The following is a 19,938-nucleotide window of genomic DNA, read 5'->3' as shown; positions in this document are numbered from 1 at the left end:
CTGAGACCCTATCTGCCTGCGGACTGCCTCGTCAGAGTGGTGCATGCTCTGGTTATCTCCCACTTGGACACTGCAATGCGCTCTATGCAATGCTACCTTTGAAGGTGACCCGGAAACTACAACTAATCCAGAATGTGGCAGCTAGAATGGTGACTGGGAGCAGCCGCCGAGACCATATAACACCGGTCTTGAAAGACCTACATTGGCTCCCAATACGTTTCCGAGCACAATTCAGAGCGTTGGTGCTGACCTTTAAAGCCCTAAACGGCCTCGGTCCAGTATATCTGAAGGAGCGTCCCCACTCCCATCGTTCTACCCTGACACTGAGGTCCAGCACCGAGGGCCTTCTGGCGGTTCCCTCCCTGCAAGAAGCCAAGTTACAGGGAACCAGGCAGAGGGCCTTCTCGGTAGTGGCACCCTCCCTCCCTATGGAACGCCCTCCCACCAGATGTCAAAGAGAAGAACAACTACCAGACTTTTAGGAGACATCTGAAGGCAGCCCTGTTTAGGGAAGCTTTTAATGTGTGATGTATTACAGTATTTTAATATTTTGTTGGAAGCCACCCAGAGTGGCTGGGGAAGCCCAGCCAGATGGGCGGGGTATAAATAATAAATTATTATTATTATTATTATTACTACTACTACTACTACTAGCAAGGTGTGACTCTCTCACGTCTCTGGCAGTACTGTTGACCTGCAGGTCTCACGTCCATATTTATCTGGAAGTAGGCCTCGTTGAGTATGTTAGGTAATGGGAGGCAATGCACTCTGCCTTGTTTTGCTGTGGCCTTCCAGGCATAGTTCTAGAAACTGTCTGAGTCAAACACACTTCAGAGTTTATCATTTTGCCATTGTGTACTTCAATAAAACATGAAAGGAAGGAGCACACGCCAGGGAATTGCAGTTGGCCTGCGGCACTCTGGCACTTTCCCAAGGACTTCTTCCCAGACATTTGGATATGCAAATTACCAGCATTGCACATTGGACCTTATAGATTGTCTCCTTCCCCATTTCATATTTGTCAAGCTGTTGCTCTCCAGTTGTTTTGGGCTGCAATTCCCCAGCAACCTCAGCTAGCACATGCTGACTGGGACTGGTGAAAGTTCTAGTCCAAACATCTGGAAGGCAACAGGTTGGCAAATCCTGTCTTGCTTTGATCTGCAGAAATGGTTAAGAGCCCCGTTTGAAGATGCCAGCTACTTGCCTGGAGTGTATAGCAAGGGCATGGATAAGGGAGAGAAATAGTTTCTCTTCTACAACCATAAAACTCAATTCTTCTGAATAGTAGGATATTATTTCCACAAAAATGCCACGAGACCTTATTTTTTGAGTTTGAGGTCCCATATTCAAGGTGATGGTGGGCAGTGGGATTTTGGCTGTGGTGCATGTGATTGTGCTGCTAATATTACTTTATATTAAATAAATTATCCAGTTATAATTTGAGTAAGTGTGTTTTAGTTACAGACCCTGGATTCTCAGGAGCACATGGTCATGTATTCAAAACCAGAAAACCGGAATACTTTACAGATGTGAGATGAGACGATGCATGCATTGATGCCATGTGTATTTGAAAAACACAGAAGCATTTTTTAATTCTTAATTTTTTGCAGGGTAGGATTTGTTTACCCAGCTATCTTTTTTTCCAGTACTCCTCTTGGAAATTAGTCCTTTTTGTCCTTGGTAAACTAAATTGCTGATTAGCACTGTTGAAGGATTGTTGAAGTTAGTAATGGAAATTGTAGGGGGGACCCCCCCCCCCATTTCTGTAACAGCATATTAGACCTGAGAAATAAAAGCAAAATAAATAAAAATCTAAAGCTGTGACATAGTTGAATACTGTACATATTTAAAAATAAATAAATAAACTGTCAGGGTTATCTATAAAGCACAGTTCTGACCTACAGTTTCAGGCACCAGTGAATTAAGACTTGTGGTTAACTTGCATGCCTGGGTAGATGATTGGACGCTGACAGCAGGCTGCATAAATTAAAAAGGTTGTGACTCTGAGAAGGCTTTCACAAGTCCTTCCCTCAATGAATGAACTTGACTCCTCTCAGAGACTGATAAGGAGTTGTATCCAATCATGTGCCTCTGGTGCAAATTAGACACTGCATTGCTTTCAGAGAGCAGCCAATTGGAACTTGCTAATGAATGGGGATTCCAGCTTCATGCATTTCCTGCAGACGTGGTAAATGCCCGGGTAGTCGAGGCATTATTAATGTGGGCTATTCATTTAAGGGGGTCACTTTTATCTGACAGCTGTTCGCTTCCTTTGGCAAAGGGCTAACTGTACTTCTCTTGGAGTGAGTATATTTCTTACGCATTTTGAATATCCTGGGTACGTGGCATCTATTCTCACAGTGTTCCTGTGTTTTCTATTTGTGGCATTTGCTTAGTAACTACGCTTGTTGGAAACTTTTTAAACTCGTACATCAAGCTGAGGAAGTAAGAGTTGTCTTGAAGTATTATAACTGTGTGCTTATTGGGCAGCTGTATAGTAGGTATCAATTTTCAATGTCTTTTGTTTCTTTTTCCAAGAGAGTAGCAAAAATGTTGCCTACACTTTAACTTGATCTATGAATGGAGAGCGACTGTGCTTTGTTTCTTCAGTGCTGAAATAAACGTTTTCGGTTAAAAACTATTAAACAGCAATTTTTTTATATACTTCTGCACGCTTTTTGTTGATATATTAATCCCACCTTAAAGTAGAATTTTTACTAGATCAATTTATGTTGGAATGATAATATGAGGACTTTCAAGTTGCACAGACTCTTCACACTGAGTGCCCCAAAGTGCTGCTGCTATTTTCAGTCTTTTACATGTTGTTATGGTTGCACTAAAAATAGACTTCCAGCAGAAAAAAGAGAATTAATTCCTGGGCCACGCATTATTGGCTGTCACCAGCATTATGAAATCCTGATATCTGCTGGTATGTAACCTCACTTCAGCATGCTGTGTAGACTAGCAAATCTATGCTGTAGGTTATCGCCAGTATATAATTTGGGCTTCTTACAGCTTGCCATCCTTTGTAGTCTTCATCCTTGAAAACAATACACTTAGTCTTACCGGCTTTGTTTTGCATGTAGAACGTCATAAAACATACGTAGCTAGATTTAAACAGCTTGCCGGTAATGACGCCTAGATCCTAGTAACAACAATACTGTAGTAAAACCCTCATTAATTTTCAAGGCTGTTGGATTGTACCCAGTACTTTTTTTAAAGTATAATCACTGGTGATAGTAATGATACCCTTGAAAAGTTTACAGTTAGTATTGTTGCGATTGTGACATAATTTTATTGTTCAGCTTATTTTTGCGTTTGAGATTCTGCTACATGAAGGCTCAAGGTACTGTAACTTAAACTTGAAGACTATAGTCTTGGAACTAACATAGAAACACGGGAAGCTTCCATTCACCTGGGGTGTAGCGTGCAGGATGCCAGCAGGGTTAGGGCCCTGGGCATAGATTTTTGAGGGGGTGCAAAGCAGGGGCCCCAACACGGCCTGGTCCGGCACTCCTCTCCTAGTGTCGGAGGAACCTATGGAGGAACTTATGGATAAGAGTACTGAACCAGGTCATGCTGGAGGTGCCAGTGCCTGGTTCGCGCCCACCAAGTGCCATGTTGGTTGGTCGGGCTCCCCCTGTTCGGGTTGGCAGGTGGTGCAGTGTGGCCCTGCATGGCTCCAGTACGGGGCACTCCAGCAGCGTCTGCGGCGAGGGCTGGGGTGCTGCGTTGGGATCCTTCACCCTCTGCACTGTGTGCCCTGCCCTCGGTGCATGCATGCACCTGCCCCAGGCTCCGGGAGCTCACGCTACATGGCTGCATGCACAGAGTCATTCCAGCTCGGTATTGCATACATCAGGGGTAGCCAGAGTGATCGCCACCAGTGCTGTTGGACCAGTGGCATAGCGTGGGGGGTGCAGGGGGGGCCGGCTGCACCGGGCGCAACATCTGGGGGGTAGGGTTAGGGGGCGCAAATCCACGGGTTAGGGGGCACAAATCCACGGGTTAGGGGGCGCAAATCCACAGGTTAGGGGGCGCAAATTACTTGCCTTGCCCCGGGTGCTGACAACCCACGCTACGCCACTGTGTTGGACTGGATCATTTTGCCAATTGGCCATGCTGACCGGGACTGATAGGCATCAGTGTTCAACCACACCATGTTGGTTATTCCAGCCCTATATTGCCTGTAGTGGCTCTCTGGGATTTTAGACAAGTGTGTTTCCCCTGCCCTATCAGGAGATGGTAGGGATCAAATCTTGGACCTTCCACATGTGAAGCCTGTTCTCTTTCCCTGAACTATGGCCATTGTATTGAAATAAGTAGTTATGTCTAAGCTGGAAGAGAGATAATTATTGCACCTGTACTGCGGCGAAATGAAATCTGTCTATTATACTTTGTTTAAATTATTAAGATGCTGAAGGTATTAAAACACTATGAGATGGTACCAACATTGGATACAACACAAAGAAAGAATTGTGGACCTTGTTAACCTTCCCGCCCCCCCTCCCCAAGTCCTGATGGATGCAAATCGTGATCTGAAGTGACACATGTTTTGAATAGACTGCTTTGCAAGTCTCCGCTGCTATTATTCGCTAAAGGGCTGATGCTTTTGTATATGGCAGGGCATCTGTGTGTCTTCCTAACGGGGTGATCCTGCCTGCCGAATCTTGGACAACATGGCAAGTTTTATTCTGCGTACAGTTTCGACAAGCTGCTCCAGTCCCCTTTTCAACAGTGCGCTGTCTCACAAGGCGAAGACTGTGAAGACACCATGCCTACGAGCCTTCCGCCTGCACCGGGTGCTCTGGTGCCAGGCTCCTGTCAAACCAGGTATGTGAGTTCAGATAGGCATTCATGATTTCAAACTAACAAGACTAATTCTTGACACCTGCAGAAGCCAGTTCCCAACTTTCCATCCCCTCTTCCAACATTCTGTCACCCTCCTAATGTAATCCATAAAAGGAACCTGGAATGGTTTACCAGGGGCAGGCAGCAAGTTAAGTTTCGATTTTAATGTTGATTCTATTCCTCTTTCTCCCATTATAAGTGAATGGTTGCTAAGCTCCCTTTCAGGGGGAAAAGAAAGGTCTAAGCTCCTGGGTTAATTTGTGAGGGCAAAGCCTTCCCTCCACATTCAAACTAGGTCGCCCAGCCTTCACTGACAAGAGATCCTGCAGGAGGTCAAAACGCACCCCCAGGGTTTGTGTAAGGTTATCGCTCCTTCTGTATGCTCCCTGCCCATTATAATGATTAGTAATTTTCTGGTGAAGACATGTGTTATATTTGGAAGGGACACAATTGTGCCTTGGAAACGTGCGTATGTTAAGTTTGCCTACAAACCTGCCAAGGGCAAGGAAAGTCCATGAAGAAGTGCAAGATAATACTTCCGCAGCTAGCAAATATTTGTGGAACTCAGCTAATTAAATATATCAATATATCTAGATACTTTGTGTGTTCAGGTTGAAGCTTAATCTGCAGTGGCTGCTTTCACGAAACATATTCTGTGAGACTCTTCTCCCCCCCCCCTCCTTGCTGGACCATACATATTTGGTGAAGCTTGGGAATTTGTTAACCAACCCTCTTACTTCCCCAAACCCTTCCCTATTACAGTTTTACCTTGGTAGTTGAACGGCTTGGCTCCTGAACAAATTGGCTCCCAAATGCTGCAAACCCGGAAGTGATTGTTCCGGTTTGTGAACGTTTTTCAGAAGCTAAATGTCTGACGCGGCTTCTGATTGAGTACAGGAAGCTCGTGCAGCCAATCAGAAGCCGTGCCTTGGTTTTTGTACCATTTTGAGAGTCGAACGGACTCCCAGAACAGATTAAATTCAAGAACCAAGGTACCACTGTACTTCTTGTCAGTCTCTGTCGTCTTTCCCCACTCCTCTTTTGTCCTAATTAGTGGGGTAGGAGAGCTGAAAATAACGCCAATATATTTCACATCCGGCAACCAACGCACCCTTTTGGTTTCAGATAGTACATGGGTAGATGAGTCTAGAAATCCCGGGTCACAATTATTCACGGCCCTCTAGTGGCTTTGGTGGCTCATTTACCAGAAGCAATGTATTTATCGTTAACTCTGGAAGTGTATACTTGATTCTGACCAAACTAAGCCTCCCGATGTTTATTTTGTCAGCTGACATCTCATCTGGTTTTTAATCATATACTTCTTGGATGGGCAAATTCTAGTTCATAGAGCAGTGCAGGTAATCAAGAATGGATGAGAATAGAGCATCAGAAGATGATTATGGAATTTTAGCAAAGCATGAAATCCACTTTTCATGCTCAGTCCAAAATTCTGTAGGTAAAACTGTAGTTTGTATCATAGGAGGGGTCTTGCTCTTTAGAAGGAAGTTCAGCTTTCATTGAAGAGTGTTGCCTATCTAAGGTCTGAGCAAAAATGGAATGGTTTTTCTCCTATTAAGTCACTGAAAGGCATGTTTACACTTGTTCCTCTTATGTTTACAGTCTTTCATGTAGCTTGGCACACAGGCAGGAGGCAGAGTGGTGGCTCTGCATGACTAAGAGTAGCGAAAAGCGTCTTTAAGGAATAAACTGAAACTGAAAATGGATGTCATGTTAATGTTTTGAGTTGCTCTTTTGCTTCCTTTTTTTGGGGAGGGGGAATATTCTGCAGTTCATTGGTGTAACAAGCACTTTCAGTCTGACTTTGGCAGTAGCTATTATGCAATGCTATTATGAAGTGAGTGCCAATGGAAACAGCCTACCTTGCTTTTTGAATGGACCAGTCTCTGCTCAGCCATTAAATAGGGCATGTTTGCATATCATGCTAAACCACAGTTTAGGACAAAGAACAGGAGCTGTCACAAGACCCAGGCTCACACACTTTCCTCTCCATCTGTAGGGCCAGGAGCAGGACTTTGGTAGCTCTTAGCTTCATATTCCCAAAATCTTTGATTATCATTGTCTGGACCAGGGATCTTTCATTTTTCTTAAAAAACAAAACAAAACGCAAAACCTAATCAGTTTCAAAACTAGCTAATTTCAAACTGGAACTTCTGTAGCTGGCTTGGTCAAGTGTTATAAACCAGAATCCCTGGTCAGGATGACAAGAGATTATAGGAAATAGAAGCTAAAACTCTGCTGGCATCCTCCTAGCCATGTGGAAAGAGGAGAGGGGAACACAGGGCATGCCAACTCAAACCTCCCAGTTTTAATTTCTTTGCTCAAATTCTGGTTTAGTGTGACCTGCAAGTGTTTCCCCCCAGTATTAGATTAAGATCAGTTGAACTCATTTTTAAGACCATTAACATGTTAGCCTCTTCATTGGAGGGTACATGGAACTTCCTGTTAACATCAGCACTTCTTTTGCTGGTCAGAACAAAGTAACAGGGTGCTTTTTACATAGCAATCAAGGTGAGTGGTGGTTGTGATTATCCTAGGAATTTGCTTAACCTTGTTGTCATCCCATCCAGTGTGAGAGCCAGTGTGGTGTAGTGGTTAAGAGCGGTAGTCACGTAGTCTGGGAAACCGGGTTCGTGTCTCCGCTCCTCCACATGCAGCTGCTGGGTGACCTTGGGCCAGTCACACTTCTGTGAAGTCTCTCAGCCCCACTCACCTCACAGAGTGTTTGTTGTGGGGGAGGAAGAGAAAGGAGAATGTTAGCTGCTTTGAGACTCCTGAAGGGGAGTGAAAGGCGGGATATCAAATCCAAACTCTTCTTCTTCTCTTCATCCTGTGTCTGATTGCCAGCTGCAGGTGGATCCTACCATTCATATCCTTCCTTTGCTCCTTTCCTGTATTTCATACCTGCTCCCAGTCTCCACAGTTTCTTAATGCAGTACAGTAGATATAGTATGGGACTTGAAGCTGGGTGACCTTAGTTCACTTCCCTGCTTGGCTATGCATTTAGCTGAGTGTAACAGCCAGTCAGCGCCTCATGGTCTTATTTATTGGTTTATGCCACCTTTTAAAGCAGGGCTGAGCGACCTTTGGTCCACCCAGTGTTGCTGAGCCACAACTACCACCCACCTTAGCCAGCATGGCCAATAGTCAAGGATGATGGGTGTTGTAGTCCAATATCGTCTGGAAGGTCAAAGGTTCCCACCTCTGGTTCAAAAGGTTAACACCCTTTTCAATGTGATTTACAGAACAAAAACCAAAACTATTTATATATTCACACATGCAACGTTAAAATAACTACATTGCAAAGCAAAATCATCAGCAACAGCCAAAGCCAAAGCCAAAGCCATAACTTTAAAATATTTCACCCGCAACAGTTTAAAGCCTTTTTAAAGGAGGGACCTCAGGAAATGCATTGCAGAGGGATGGGTCCACAATAGAAAAGTTCCTGCCTTAAATAGGATGAAATGAGATTATGGTTTTTTGGCACACTGCTCTGAGTTCCTTAGAGGGTAGGATATAAATATAGTAGTAGAAGAAGCCATTGGGTTGCCCTTTACCAGCTAGCATAATTGATGGTGAGTGATTGGTGCAGTACTTCCTTGGTCTGCAGTGGTACAGGCAGTCAGTGCTGGGCTTATCATGTGAGGTGTGAAGGATGCACAACTGAAAGCAGCTGATTTGCTGCCTTTCCAGTTTCATTGGAAGATGTCAATGTAGGTGTGCAGTTTTACTGAGTCAATGTAAACGGAAACGTCTTGGTCTGCTTCCTCCACGCTATTCATTGTATATATTTTTTTCTGTCTTCATTCCACCTCATTCCCTTCAGGCTGTCTCCTTGTCTTCCTGCAGAGCTCTGAAAAAAAGGTGAGCAGCTTCTTTGGAAGCTGTTAGTATAGTGAGTTGGTAAATAGGTACAAGTTTTGTTTTTTCCTCTTCCCCATCTTAGCAGTAGTCTTTAAAAATAGCCTCTTGTCTAAAGAGGCTGCAGTCCTAAGCACACTTACTAGATAGTAAGCCCCATTGTGCTCATTGGGATTTGCTTCTGAATGGCTGTGCTTAGATTGCACTTTTGGTGTCTAATCTTGGGTTTTTGTTTCTGTGGAAGGTCACTGAGGAGTCCATGAAGGCGACCAACACAGTGCTGCTCTCTTCCTCTCTGTAGTTCCCTGTAGATTTCCTTATTGTGAGATTTAAGCAAAATTGAAGTGATCCTCTGTGAATGGTGGAAGCTTACCAGGGATGATGTTGGGTCCTGTGGCTGGCCTTTTATGTCCCAGCGACGCTTACTCCATGCTTCATCTTTGTAGAAGCCATTGCTGTGACCTGGTGAATGGGAGGGAATGACTGGGCATTTTATCAGCGTTTCCCAAAGCTACCTTGTTTCTTCACAGGGGAAAGGGGTGATACCTTAAAGAAGGGGTGAGCAACTATAGTATATTGTTAACTCATAAATAATAACAGGTAGGTAGCCGTGCTGGTCTGCCATAGTCGAAACAAAACAAACAAACAAATTCCTTCCAGTAGCACCTTAGAGACCAACTAAGTTTGTTATTGGTATGAGCTTTCATGTGCACGCACACTTCTTCAGATACACTGAAACAGAAGTCACCAGACCCTTATATATAGTGAGAGGGTGCGGAGGGGTATTTTTAGCCATCTCACCCCTTGCTTTTTCCTGTAAGACCAATTGCAGTCGTTAACAGTCGCCAACAGGTTTACCACACCTATCAGCCAATCACCCATTCCCACCACCCTTCTGAGTAATACCCCTCCTCACCCTCTCACTATATATAAGGGTCTGGTGACTTCTGTTTCAGTGTATCTGAAGAAGTGTGCATGCACATGAAAGCTCATACCTTGGGTGGTGGGGGAGTTTCCATTACTGCTGACTGGAGCTTTTCCCCAATCCTAATTGCCACCTGTGTGTTTGTGTCTGGGGATTATTTTCCATGGGATGGCAGCTGAGAGGGTAGAGAAGTATAAAGGAGAGAGAATGAGTGGGGGGGGGGGAATAGCACCACCCATGCCAGATATGTGCTGCAAGCATACACGCCACCTCCTAGGGGCCAAGGTACTTCCACTACCACCCCAGTGTTTCTTTGAGGGGTCTAGGCTCCCTCAATGTTCAGAGGGCCTTTGGCTCTGCCCTCCTGGCTCCTCACAACGTCGCATGTGTGTGACATCAGGATGCCACATGAGGTCCCCTCAGGGCCTTGCAGAGCAAGGCAGAGGCCTGGGTCAGGTAGATAATTTGCCACCCCTTTTTTTACCCTGGGGTAGTCTTTATTTTTATCCTGAAGTCTTATAAATAAGTATTTATTCCCCCGGGTGCCAGGGAAGCTTTTCTCTCGCACTGCCAGCCATGGCCCCAGGGAATCTGCCCGCCGCTGCCGCTTTTGAGCCTCCACGTTTGCCCCAGTGCATCCCCTGCGATTTGGAATCGGAGGCCCGGGCCAAGTGGCCCATATGGCCCCCTCCTCTGTCTGGGCCTGGGTCCCCTCAATCATCTTGAGAAGATGGTGCCTCTGGCCCTGAGAACATAGTAAGTCCCTACTGGGTCAGGCCAACGGCCCATTAGTCCAGCTTCCTGTTCTCACAAGCGTCCAACCAGATGCCCGTGGGAAGCCCATAAGCAGGTCCTGCGCACAAGAGCCCTCTCCCCTCCTGCAGTTTCCAGCAACTGCTATTCAGAAGCTTATAGCCATCAGGAATAGGAGCCACGGATAGCCTTTACCTCTGTGTAAGCCTCTTCTAAAGCCATCCATGTTGATGGGCTTCACTGCCTCATGTGGTAGCGAATGCCATAGGTTTAACTATGCACCAACAAGGACCCCCCCTTTTTTTGGTCTGCCCTGAATCCTCCATCATTCAGCTTTCAACACAAGTCCTAGGATTATGAGAGAGGGAGCCAAACTTTTCTCTATCCACTTTCTCTATGCCGTGCATAATTTTATAAACTTCTATTTCTAGCAGTTTGAAAGCATGTCAAAGAGCAAGTAGATAAATAGGTACCACTCCGGCGGGAAGGTAAACGGCGTTTCCGTGTGCTGCTCTGGTTCTCCAGAAGCGGCTTAGTCATGCTGGCCACATGACCCGGAAGCTGTCTGTGGACAAACGCCGGCTCCCTCGGCCTATAGAGCGAGATGAGCGCACAACCCCAGAGTCGGTCACGACTGGACCTAATGGTCAGGGGTCCCTTTACCCTTTTTTATCATGTCACTTTTTCTCTAAACTAAAAAGCTGCAAATGCCTTTTTAGTTTTCCAAGACTGGAACAAGAGTTTCTCCACTCCTGTTTTATGGCTGCTGGTGTTTCTGGTGTTACAGCATTCGAAGGAATGTTTGTCACATGTTTTGGAGGAACAGAAACGCTGCAGCCTGGCCAAGTGGCATGTGGAACATGACCTTGTGAGAAATGGCTGCAGGACCAGTTCAGCCATAGACTTGCTAATTGGCCTTAGGCAAGTTGCTGGACTCTTAGCTGGAGTTTTTCACCTGTAAAATGAAAGAAGTCTATCCCAAGGTCGTCACCTTTGCAGCTAAAGAAGACTATAAAAAACATTGTACCCAAAGTGCAAATGACTGTAGAATTTTTAAAAAACCCAAACATTATGCATGCTAATAAGTTTTACACCTGAGAGAGGAAGATATTCTTAGACTTCTACCACTAAGTTCACACTTAACCACTTTTCCTTACTGCTTTATTTAAATTGGACTCGGGCCACAATCCTGCACACTTATGTAGGAGTAAGTCTCATGGAGCTCAGTGGGATTTGCTTTCTGAGTGATTGGGCCTAATCATTTGAATGTGTTTTTCTTTTCCATTACTATGAATAGTTAATGTTTTTTATTGAATTACTCCTGCCATATATGCACTGGTGAGTTGTTATAGACAGGTATCTAAAGGGATGATGGTTGTCCATCATATTTTCAGCTTGAAGCATTGTACATGCAAACGACTATTTTCATTGGAGGTTGTCCTCTCTCTCTCTCTCTCTCTCTCTCTCTCTCTCTCTCTCTCCCCCTTTGCAAATTACCAAAGGATTTGCTGTTTGCTTCTCTTCCATTTACAGGTATCCCATATAAGCAGCTGACTGTGGGTGTTCCCAAGGAGATATTTCAGAATGAGAAGAGAGTGGCCTTGTCACCGGCAGGAGTTCAAGCCCTGGTTAAACAAGGGTTTAACGTTGTTGTGGAGTCGACTGCAGGAGAAGCTTCCAAATTCTCTGATGACCATTACAGAGAGGCAGGGGCACAGATCCAAGGGACGAAGGAAGTCTTGGCATCTGATTTAGTCGTCAAAGTAATTCTGGATTTTTTTTTTCAATACTTCCCTATCGCTGGTGTGGGGAAACTTTTTCAGCTTCTGGGGCCCGTAAGCCAGAGGTGGGTGGGGCCATAGGTACACGTGGGCATGCCTAGAGGCAAAAGTGGGCATAGCAATGGATGTGACTCCTGCCTTTGTACCAGAGGCTACGTTACAGCCAAGTAAAAAGTCCCCACCCACCCACGTCATTCCATCTAGACAGGCAAGAGCCATCTTCATAGTTCCAGGGACATAGTCCAGCCAGGCAAAAACACTGAGCTAAGGGACATAGAAAATAGGTGTGTGGCTTGGGAAAGGGTTTTGGCTCAGTGGTAAAGGTCCCAGGTGCAATCTCTGTCATCTCCTGGTACGGCTGGGGATGGTTCCCTGTCTGAAATCTTGGAGAATGGCGGCCAGTCAGTGTAGATAATACTGAGCTAGATGGACCAATGATCTGGCTCGATATAGGCAGCTTCCTATGACAGTCCCAAGGGTTGAATAGAGAGGCCTGTGGGGCTGCATTTGGGCCCCTGGCCTGAGGTTCCCTACCCCTGCCCTGTCCTGTCATATGAATGCCCTATTTATGTGGTTGCTGCTGAGTAGAGAAATAATGCTGAGTTAACCTTATAGGGTGGAGTCAGACTGCAGCAAAGGCACAGAGTGTCACAGATTCACTGCCAAATGGCAGCTTTGATGCAGGCTACGATCTGGAGGTGTTGAGTTTGCACTTGCTCATGGAGTCTTCTTAGTTCCCCCACCAAGTATAGGCTCCCAGTACTTTATGTTGTGCAGGCCACAGAGGTACATTTTAGCCTGTGCAGTGGTGGCTTTCCAACTTTTGTGTTCCGGAGGATCCTGGTGTTTCCGGGAAGCTTACTGATGCCGAGTTCAGTAAGATATGGGCCTACGGTTTCTGCAGGCAATCTAGCAAGGCCTCACATGCTTGCCCAGGTTCCCTTGCCATGTGAGAATGGCGAGAATCCTTGGATTCACTGGTGCGGTGTAAAGGAATGTGTGTAGCAGACCATTTACCACTGGGGAGCTCTTCCTGTGCTAGGAAAGGTTTGAAGGCAATTTGTAAACTGATATGAGTATTTGCTTGCAGGAGCGAGTGATGGGGGAATTCCAGAAATGCTGAGCTAGATCTATGGAAGTGGCCCATGGTGATCTGTGCATCAGGGCTGCTCACATATAAAAGCGAACAAAGGAAGCCAGTGCCACATATTCATGAGTGTGCGATTTGTGTTGCCCACAGTCCTCCTTTGGCTCACTGCAGTTGCTGCAAGAAGACCTCAATAAGTAGCCTCAGTGTAGTAGCTGCTATACAGTGGTACCTCGCAAGACGAATGCCTCGCAAGACGAAAAACGCGCAAGACGAAAGAGTTTTCCATTTTTTGAGACGAATTTCCCTATGGGCTTGCTTTGCAAGACGAAACGTCTTGTGAGTTCTTGCGAGTTTGTTTCCTTTTTCTTAAAGCCGCTAAGCCATTAATAGCCACTAAGCCGCTAATAGCCGTGCTTCGCAAGACGAAAAAACCGCAAGACGGAGAGACTCATGGAACGGATTAATTTCGTCTTGCGAGGCACCACTGTATATTATAAGGATTGTTAAGTACAGTAGCTCATTGCATAAGTCACTTGCACTGTCTGTAGAATTTCCATGCGACTAGCTGCTAGGAAGATAAGTTAATTCCTTCCTCCATTTGGCAACCACAGCTCATGCGTCTATCCTAACTCTCCAGATGTATTCAACAGATGGTGCGTGGGTGAGAGCTTTCTCAAAATATTGACTGCATATTTTTTATTTTGTATGTGCTTCGATATATTGTGATCATGAGCCACAGTTGCCATACTTAAAAAATTTAAGTTTCCTCTGCTGGCTGCATCGGTGATCTTTAATCAGCCTGCAGGGACAGTCTTTTTTTAAAAAAACACTGTAATGTGAGGAATGGGATTTCCCTGCCATGATATTTCTAAAACATGTGTGAGCGAATCCTCAAACAGAAAGGAAACCTCAGTCCTTGCAGTCCAAATGCACTTATCACAAGGCACGTTATCGACTGAGCAAAGTCCATTCCTGCAGCTGCTCTTGAATGGCAATGATGTGCTAAGTCTTGGCTCCTGTAGTCTAAACATTTCGAAATGCATTAGGAGCTGCCCTATACAAAATCAGACCATAGGTCAACATTATCTACACTGACTTGGGAGTGGCTTTCTAACATTTCAGGCAGAATTGTTTCTTTGCCATTCTGGGGATTTCAGAGTTTGAAAAGGGGAACCTTTTGCATCCAAAGCATGTGCTTCACTGCTGAGCCATGGTCTGGCTAGAAACATACGGAATTATAAGTTTTGTCCACAGTAGCATATTCAGCTCATGTTGCAGTAATGAAAGTACATCAGCTGGCAGTTAAGATGTCCTTGGTTTAAATCTTAAATATTCCGACTTGGAACGCAGAATTGGCCTTATTATATTTCACCCTCAATGCATTCTTCCCTTGTTACCATAATAATGATAATAATAATAATTAAAAAATAAAAATATTAGCCTGCACCACAGAGCTGTTTGAGGATTGCTGAGATACTGTATTTGAGAGCTGTAGTGCTGCAGTGGCTGTTAGGCTGAGCTCGGAACCATGACTCCTTGTTTCAAAATCTTGCCAGGGCTATTAACTCAGAAGGTATTGTGAGGCAACCCACGTGCTCCCAGGGATGAAATTCTGGTGTAGATTTGGACCCTGGCAGGTGCAACTGAGGGTGTTAACAATTTGTCTTCCGCCACAGTCCCAATCTGGAATGGGAAGGAAAGCTTCCTGTTACTGTTTCCCTAATGCAAATAGCAGTTGTTGGATCCCTCATCTGGACTGAGACTGCAGCTGGAGGGGCCAGAGTGTTGAAGATCACTTACACCATTGCTAAGAGTCCGAGCTACTGCTGTTTGCACTTAAAAGCAATGTCAATGTACCTGTAAATGGTTTGAACGTTACCTATTTTAGCACCAGTCCCTCTGCAACATTGGAATGAAAACTGCCCTTCTTTATATGCAGGTGTTTAGGATTATTAGGATGATTCCTGAGAAGCATATTGAACAGTCTTTAGCACTATGAAAATGCTAAGTGATGCTTTATTAATTTTTGCGCATTCTCAATTTCAGGTGAGAGCTCCTATGTTGAATCCAGCTCTTGGCATGCACGAGGCAGATCTCTTTAAGTCATCTGGTACCCTAATCAGTTTTATCTACCCAGCTCAAAACCCAGACCTCCTGAACAAACTGTCAGAAAGAAGAACCACTGTCTTGGCAATGGATCAGGTCCCTCGCGTGACCATTGCTCAAGGATATGATGCTCTCAGCTCCATGGCCAACATCGCTGGGTATGAAAACACAGTGTTTTAACCAGCTGTGTGATTACATCAATGAACAGTTGGGTTTTGGTTGGGATTCATATCCCAAACAAAGGTTCGTTTTCACTTGTGAGCCAGGGCAGCCAGTGTGGTGCTCTCCACACGTTGTGGACCATAGCTTCTACCATCACTGTCATGCCGGCTGCGGCTGATAGAAGTTGTGGTCTGCAATATGGTAAGGACACCATGTTGTCTATCCCATGGATAAGCGTTTATGTCCAGTTGTGGAGATATACCTGGAGGTGTAGTCAAGGCAGATAGCCAAGCTGTCTGGTTTGGAAAATATTTAAGAATCGGTATCTATTTGGGTTCAAAGAATGTATGGGAATCTGAAGCCCACTAGGTTCTCTCTTATTACTGAGGGCGAGGATCCATTAGTTGGGAAAGGAATTACTTGCAGGTGAAGAATCTGAATACCGGGGGTGAAAATAATACTTGCACATAGAAAGGAGTTTTTAAGCTCCGGCAAATTTGACCCAAACTTTGTAATGCCCAAAGAGCACAGGCCAGATCAGAGGAAGGTTGCCATCAACAGCTTAGGAATGAGGAAATGGGAAGGCTATGTTTTGGGCAAGCAAATTTGTCCAGCAAATACCCCTGCTATTTGTACCATCTTAAAATAAACAACAATACCCTCTTCTAAAAAAATAAAATAAATGTTAGGTTGGGAAATGATACTGATGCTTGTGTTCTCCTTTTTTTCTGACAGCTATAAGGCAGTTGTGTTGGCAGCCAATCACTTTGGTCGTTTTTTTACGGGTCAGATCACGGCAGCTGGCAAAGTCCCTCCTGCTAAGGTAGGTAATGAAATAAGTGCAAGTGCAGTTATTTGAAAGCACAATTATCAGGTGATAGAAATGTGATGTGACTTTGCATTTCAACTGCAATAGAAACTGGTTGGAATTTTGTTTCACAGGATGACTACCCCCCCTTTATTTAGCATCTTTCAGTGAGCCAAATACAGCTTCTTTTGCTGTTAGTAGGCATTTGTTTTGATGCAGCTGAGGCTGAATGGCTTATGAATTGGCATCCTTCAAAGTTTAAGATGTTCAAATTGTAGACGTTTAATATACAAATTGGCTTGCTGTTGCTGGAATACAAGGTCTTCATAATGTGTCTTATGAATTGTGTAATGTGTCTTATGAATTGCATTTTTGGTTAAAGAGATGCTGTGCTTTTTATCTAGACTACAACCTAAAGAACAATACTTGCTGATGTCAAGAATTCAAGGTTTAATTTTTGTTTTTACGGGCCCCCTTTTTGTTACAGGCTTATAAAATAAAGTCCAAAGATCTGTACTGAGATTAGTGCTGTTGTAACAAGTAAAGTACAAAGTGTTGTGTGCAGATCCTAAAGTACAAAATACACACAGATACTTTTGTGTGTGATTTGCTACTTTCTCCTTTAAAAGTGGGAAAGCCCCAAACCTGACATGTTGGTGTGTTTTAATAACTTTTTTATCTGCTGTTCATTTTAATTATCATTTAGATGGTTTAAATAGTTAAACATTTTTTTATAGAATTTTAATATTAATTCTAGGTTTCATTAGAATCAAGGACTATATAAATTTTGATAAATAAAACAATATAAGGGTGGAGAAAATATTAGAGTATATTAAAGGACAAGTAATATGTGCTTTATTTCTGTACTGCACAAAATACTGCACCAGATACTGCTCTTGCAAGAGGATTAAATTTGGCTCTCCAGGAGCAATGTAGTAATCGCTTGGAAGCTTACTGACCAGATTGCGTTCATTCTGCACTAACCAAATCAGATTTTTTCAGTGGGGAAAGCTCCATGGTCTCTTTAATTTATGCAAATTAAGTATTCTTGCATATATTTTCATTAGTCTGCATAATTTGTCCTGCTTCTGCATGCATAGAAGATTCACCCTCCTGCACTACAATTAGTGACAGGGAATCAGTGGAATATCAGTGGAATCTTTATCCCCTATTACTAATCGCAGAGTGTGTGTGATTTCTGTGGAAATTGTGGCTGGGGAGAGAAGGCTAGAATTTTCCTTCCTCGTGAGCTGTGGTCCTGCTAAAAAGTTCACTTTAGTTTACTAGTAATAATTAATTATAATTAATAATAATGGCAATTGCCTGACGTGATTGGGTGGTGCATCTAGCATCCTTGCAGTTAGGCCTCCAGATTTGCCAGATGTTGAATTCAAATAATACCAGCTTCCAAGGAACTGTGGGATATGCATGCAATCCTGCTTACTGTGCTGCTTATGTACTTAATGGAAAGGTGGTAGTCCCTTATTTAAGCTTAGTGCTATCACCCTGCTGCCCCCCCCCCCATTCACAAGGAGAAGCTGCACTGGATTTAGCTATTGTCTTCCTCCAGCTGCTTACAGATGGTGCATGGTTACTGTGCAGCTTTTGGTTTTCTAAATCTACCCCGAAAGAAGCCCTGGCTGCTCTTTTCCCAAATACTGTTGCACTGTTTAGAAAGATCCAAGGGATAATACAGATTATATTAGCGTCGAGCTAGTTTAGCTATATCTTTCCATTGGGGGATTGTGGGAAGGCCAGAACAAAAGTTTGGGAGTGTAGAGTCTTAACCAGATGTAGAAGAGGTTAATCCTCTTGGTCCCAAGGATGTGTAAAGGTCAAAAAAGGCACGCTGAAATGGGAGCAATGTGTTCATTTCTGCAGAGGACAAGAAGAATGTCCCAGAGTGAGAGAGCAAAGACTAGGAGGCCCCATGGAAGGCGTCAGCTTGGTGTCCTTGACAAGCAGAAAATCATTCTTGTGCAGTAAACCAGATGGATAAAACACTTTTTCTGTTTGGACTGTCAACAGAACAGCCAAACTGAGTTTTGTACTCTTAACCCAATGAGACTTCTTAACACTTTCAGAAGATGGCTATGTCTGAACTGGGTTTTAAGACCTGAAATAGGGATTGTGAGAATGAGACCAAAGACTGAGATATGTGCACAGTCACATTTATTGTGGATATCTGGAATACTTCATGTTTGCTCCTTTCCCAGCTTCCTGAATGTGCACAGGTGACCAGATATCCTATCAGAGGGAAAACTCACAATTGTGCTTGGGAGTAGTTCCTCTTGTTTACAAAATAGCCACCTGATGGTTGGGAAGCTGCAAAGGGCCCTTTTGATTGAAATATTATTCCGTTGACTGGCTGACTACTCTTTTTTTTTTGGTAAGGCACTGAAGGAGCTGGGCTCTGCTTGAACCTAGCTTGTTCAAGGCTCAGGAAACCATTTTCATTCCTTATTCATTTGACACTGAACCGATGCCAGTTGATTTGTGACTTAACTGCACTGTGTTTTGCGGATGCAGGTTCTGATCATTGGTGGCGGAGTCGCAGGCTTAGCATCTGCAGGAGCAGCTAAATCAATGGGAGCTGTGGTTCGTGGGTTTGATACCAGGTATGTGCATACCCATTGTTAATTATTGCTAGCGACCTTACTATTTCATTTGTATCCATCTCTTCTGCCAAGAAGTTTGGGCCAGCATGTCATACGTGGGGTCCCAGATAAACACAGGGAATTCCCTTACACTGCACCTGGGCTTTGGTCCATCTAGACCACCCTTGTGGGCCTATTTAGAATAGAATAGAATAGAATAGAATAGAATAGAATAGAATAGAATAGAATAGAATAGAATAGAATCTTAGAGTTGGAATAGACCACAAGGGCCATCGAGTCCAACCCCCTGCCAAGCAGGAAACACCATCAGAGCACTCCTGACATATGGTTGTCAAGCCTCTGCTTAAAGACTCAGTAAAAAGCCCTTCCTGGGTGGAGCCTTCACTAACGCTGTCCTTTCGTTTCTCCCCAACACCCTTCCTGTTAAAAGCTTATTTTTCTCTTCAAATTCATAGAGCTGCAGCATTGGAACAGTTCAAATCACTAGGTGCGGAGCCTCTGGAGGTTGACCTAAAAGAATCTGGGGAAGGGCAGGGAGGCTATGCAAAAGAGATGTCTAAAGAGTTCATTGAAGCCGAGATGAAACTCTTTGCAAAACAGTGCCAAGAGGTCGACATTATCATCACGACAGCTCTCATTCCTGGTAGGTGTCCTGCGGAGCAGGCAGCCCTTTTCCTGTTGAAATGAAAAGAATGTGTTTGCTTAAGCAGATTTGCAAAGATATTTGTTCTGACTTGGCGTCAAAACAGCACATGACTCGAAATTCGTCACTGGCTAGTACATCATGTTTTAAAAAACTTTGATAATAGGCACGTTTGCACACAATGATTTTTATTGGGACCACAATGCATAGAGAGGGGAGATTGAATCTTTCCCTCCCCAGCCATGATCTTGCCAAAATTGCTCCTTCATTGTGTTGGTATTTAACTCATGGTGAAGGTATTAAGGTTCATTCAATATTGGGT

The 19,938-nt window shown here is 44.2% G+C and overlaps 2 protein-coding genes across 6 annotated transcripts in view; one reads left to right on the top strand and one right to left on the bottom strand.

Moving 5' to 3' along the window:
• The window catches only part of LOC310688916 (uncharacterized protein C5orf34 homolog), a 429,478-nt gene that overhangs the window by 43,827 nt on the left and 365,713 nt on the right, over positions 1-19,938 (bottom strand). The window lies entirely within an intron of this gene.
• NNT (nicotinamide nucleotide transhydrogenase) overlaps positions 1-19,938 on the top strand; it is a 55,898-nt gene that overhangs the window by 2,175 nt on the left and 33,785 nt on the right. For all 5 annotated transcript variants that reach the window (XR_014517235.1, XM_083465781.1, XM_083465779.1 and 2 more), the window contains exons 2-7: positions 4,626-4,833; positions 11,942-12,171; positions 15,326-15,543; positions 16,283-16,370; positions 18,885-18,973; positions 19,429-19,616. Coding sequence is in view for 4 of the 5 variants with exons in the window: in XM_083465781.1 (XP_083321907.1) it covers positions 4,680-4,833; positions 11,942-12,171; positions 15,326-15,543; positions 16,283-16,370; positions 18,885-18,973; positions 19,429-19,616 (967 nt within the window). In the remaining variant the exon portion in view is untranslated. The remainder of the gene's footprint in view (positions 1-4,625; positions 4,834-11,941; positions 12,172-15,325; positions 15,544-16,282; positions 16,371-18,884; positions 18,974-19,428; positions 19,617-19,938) is intronic.

This window comes from Podarcis liolepis (assembly GCF_965112155.1).
Source record: "Podarcis liolepis genome assembly, chromosome: 11".
NCBI lineage: Eukaryota > Metazoa > Chordata > Lepidosauria > Squamata > Lacertidae > Podarcis > Podarcis liolepis.
This window is presented reverse-complemented; position numbering and strand designations above follow the sequence as displayed.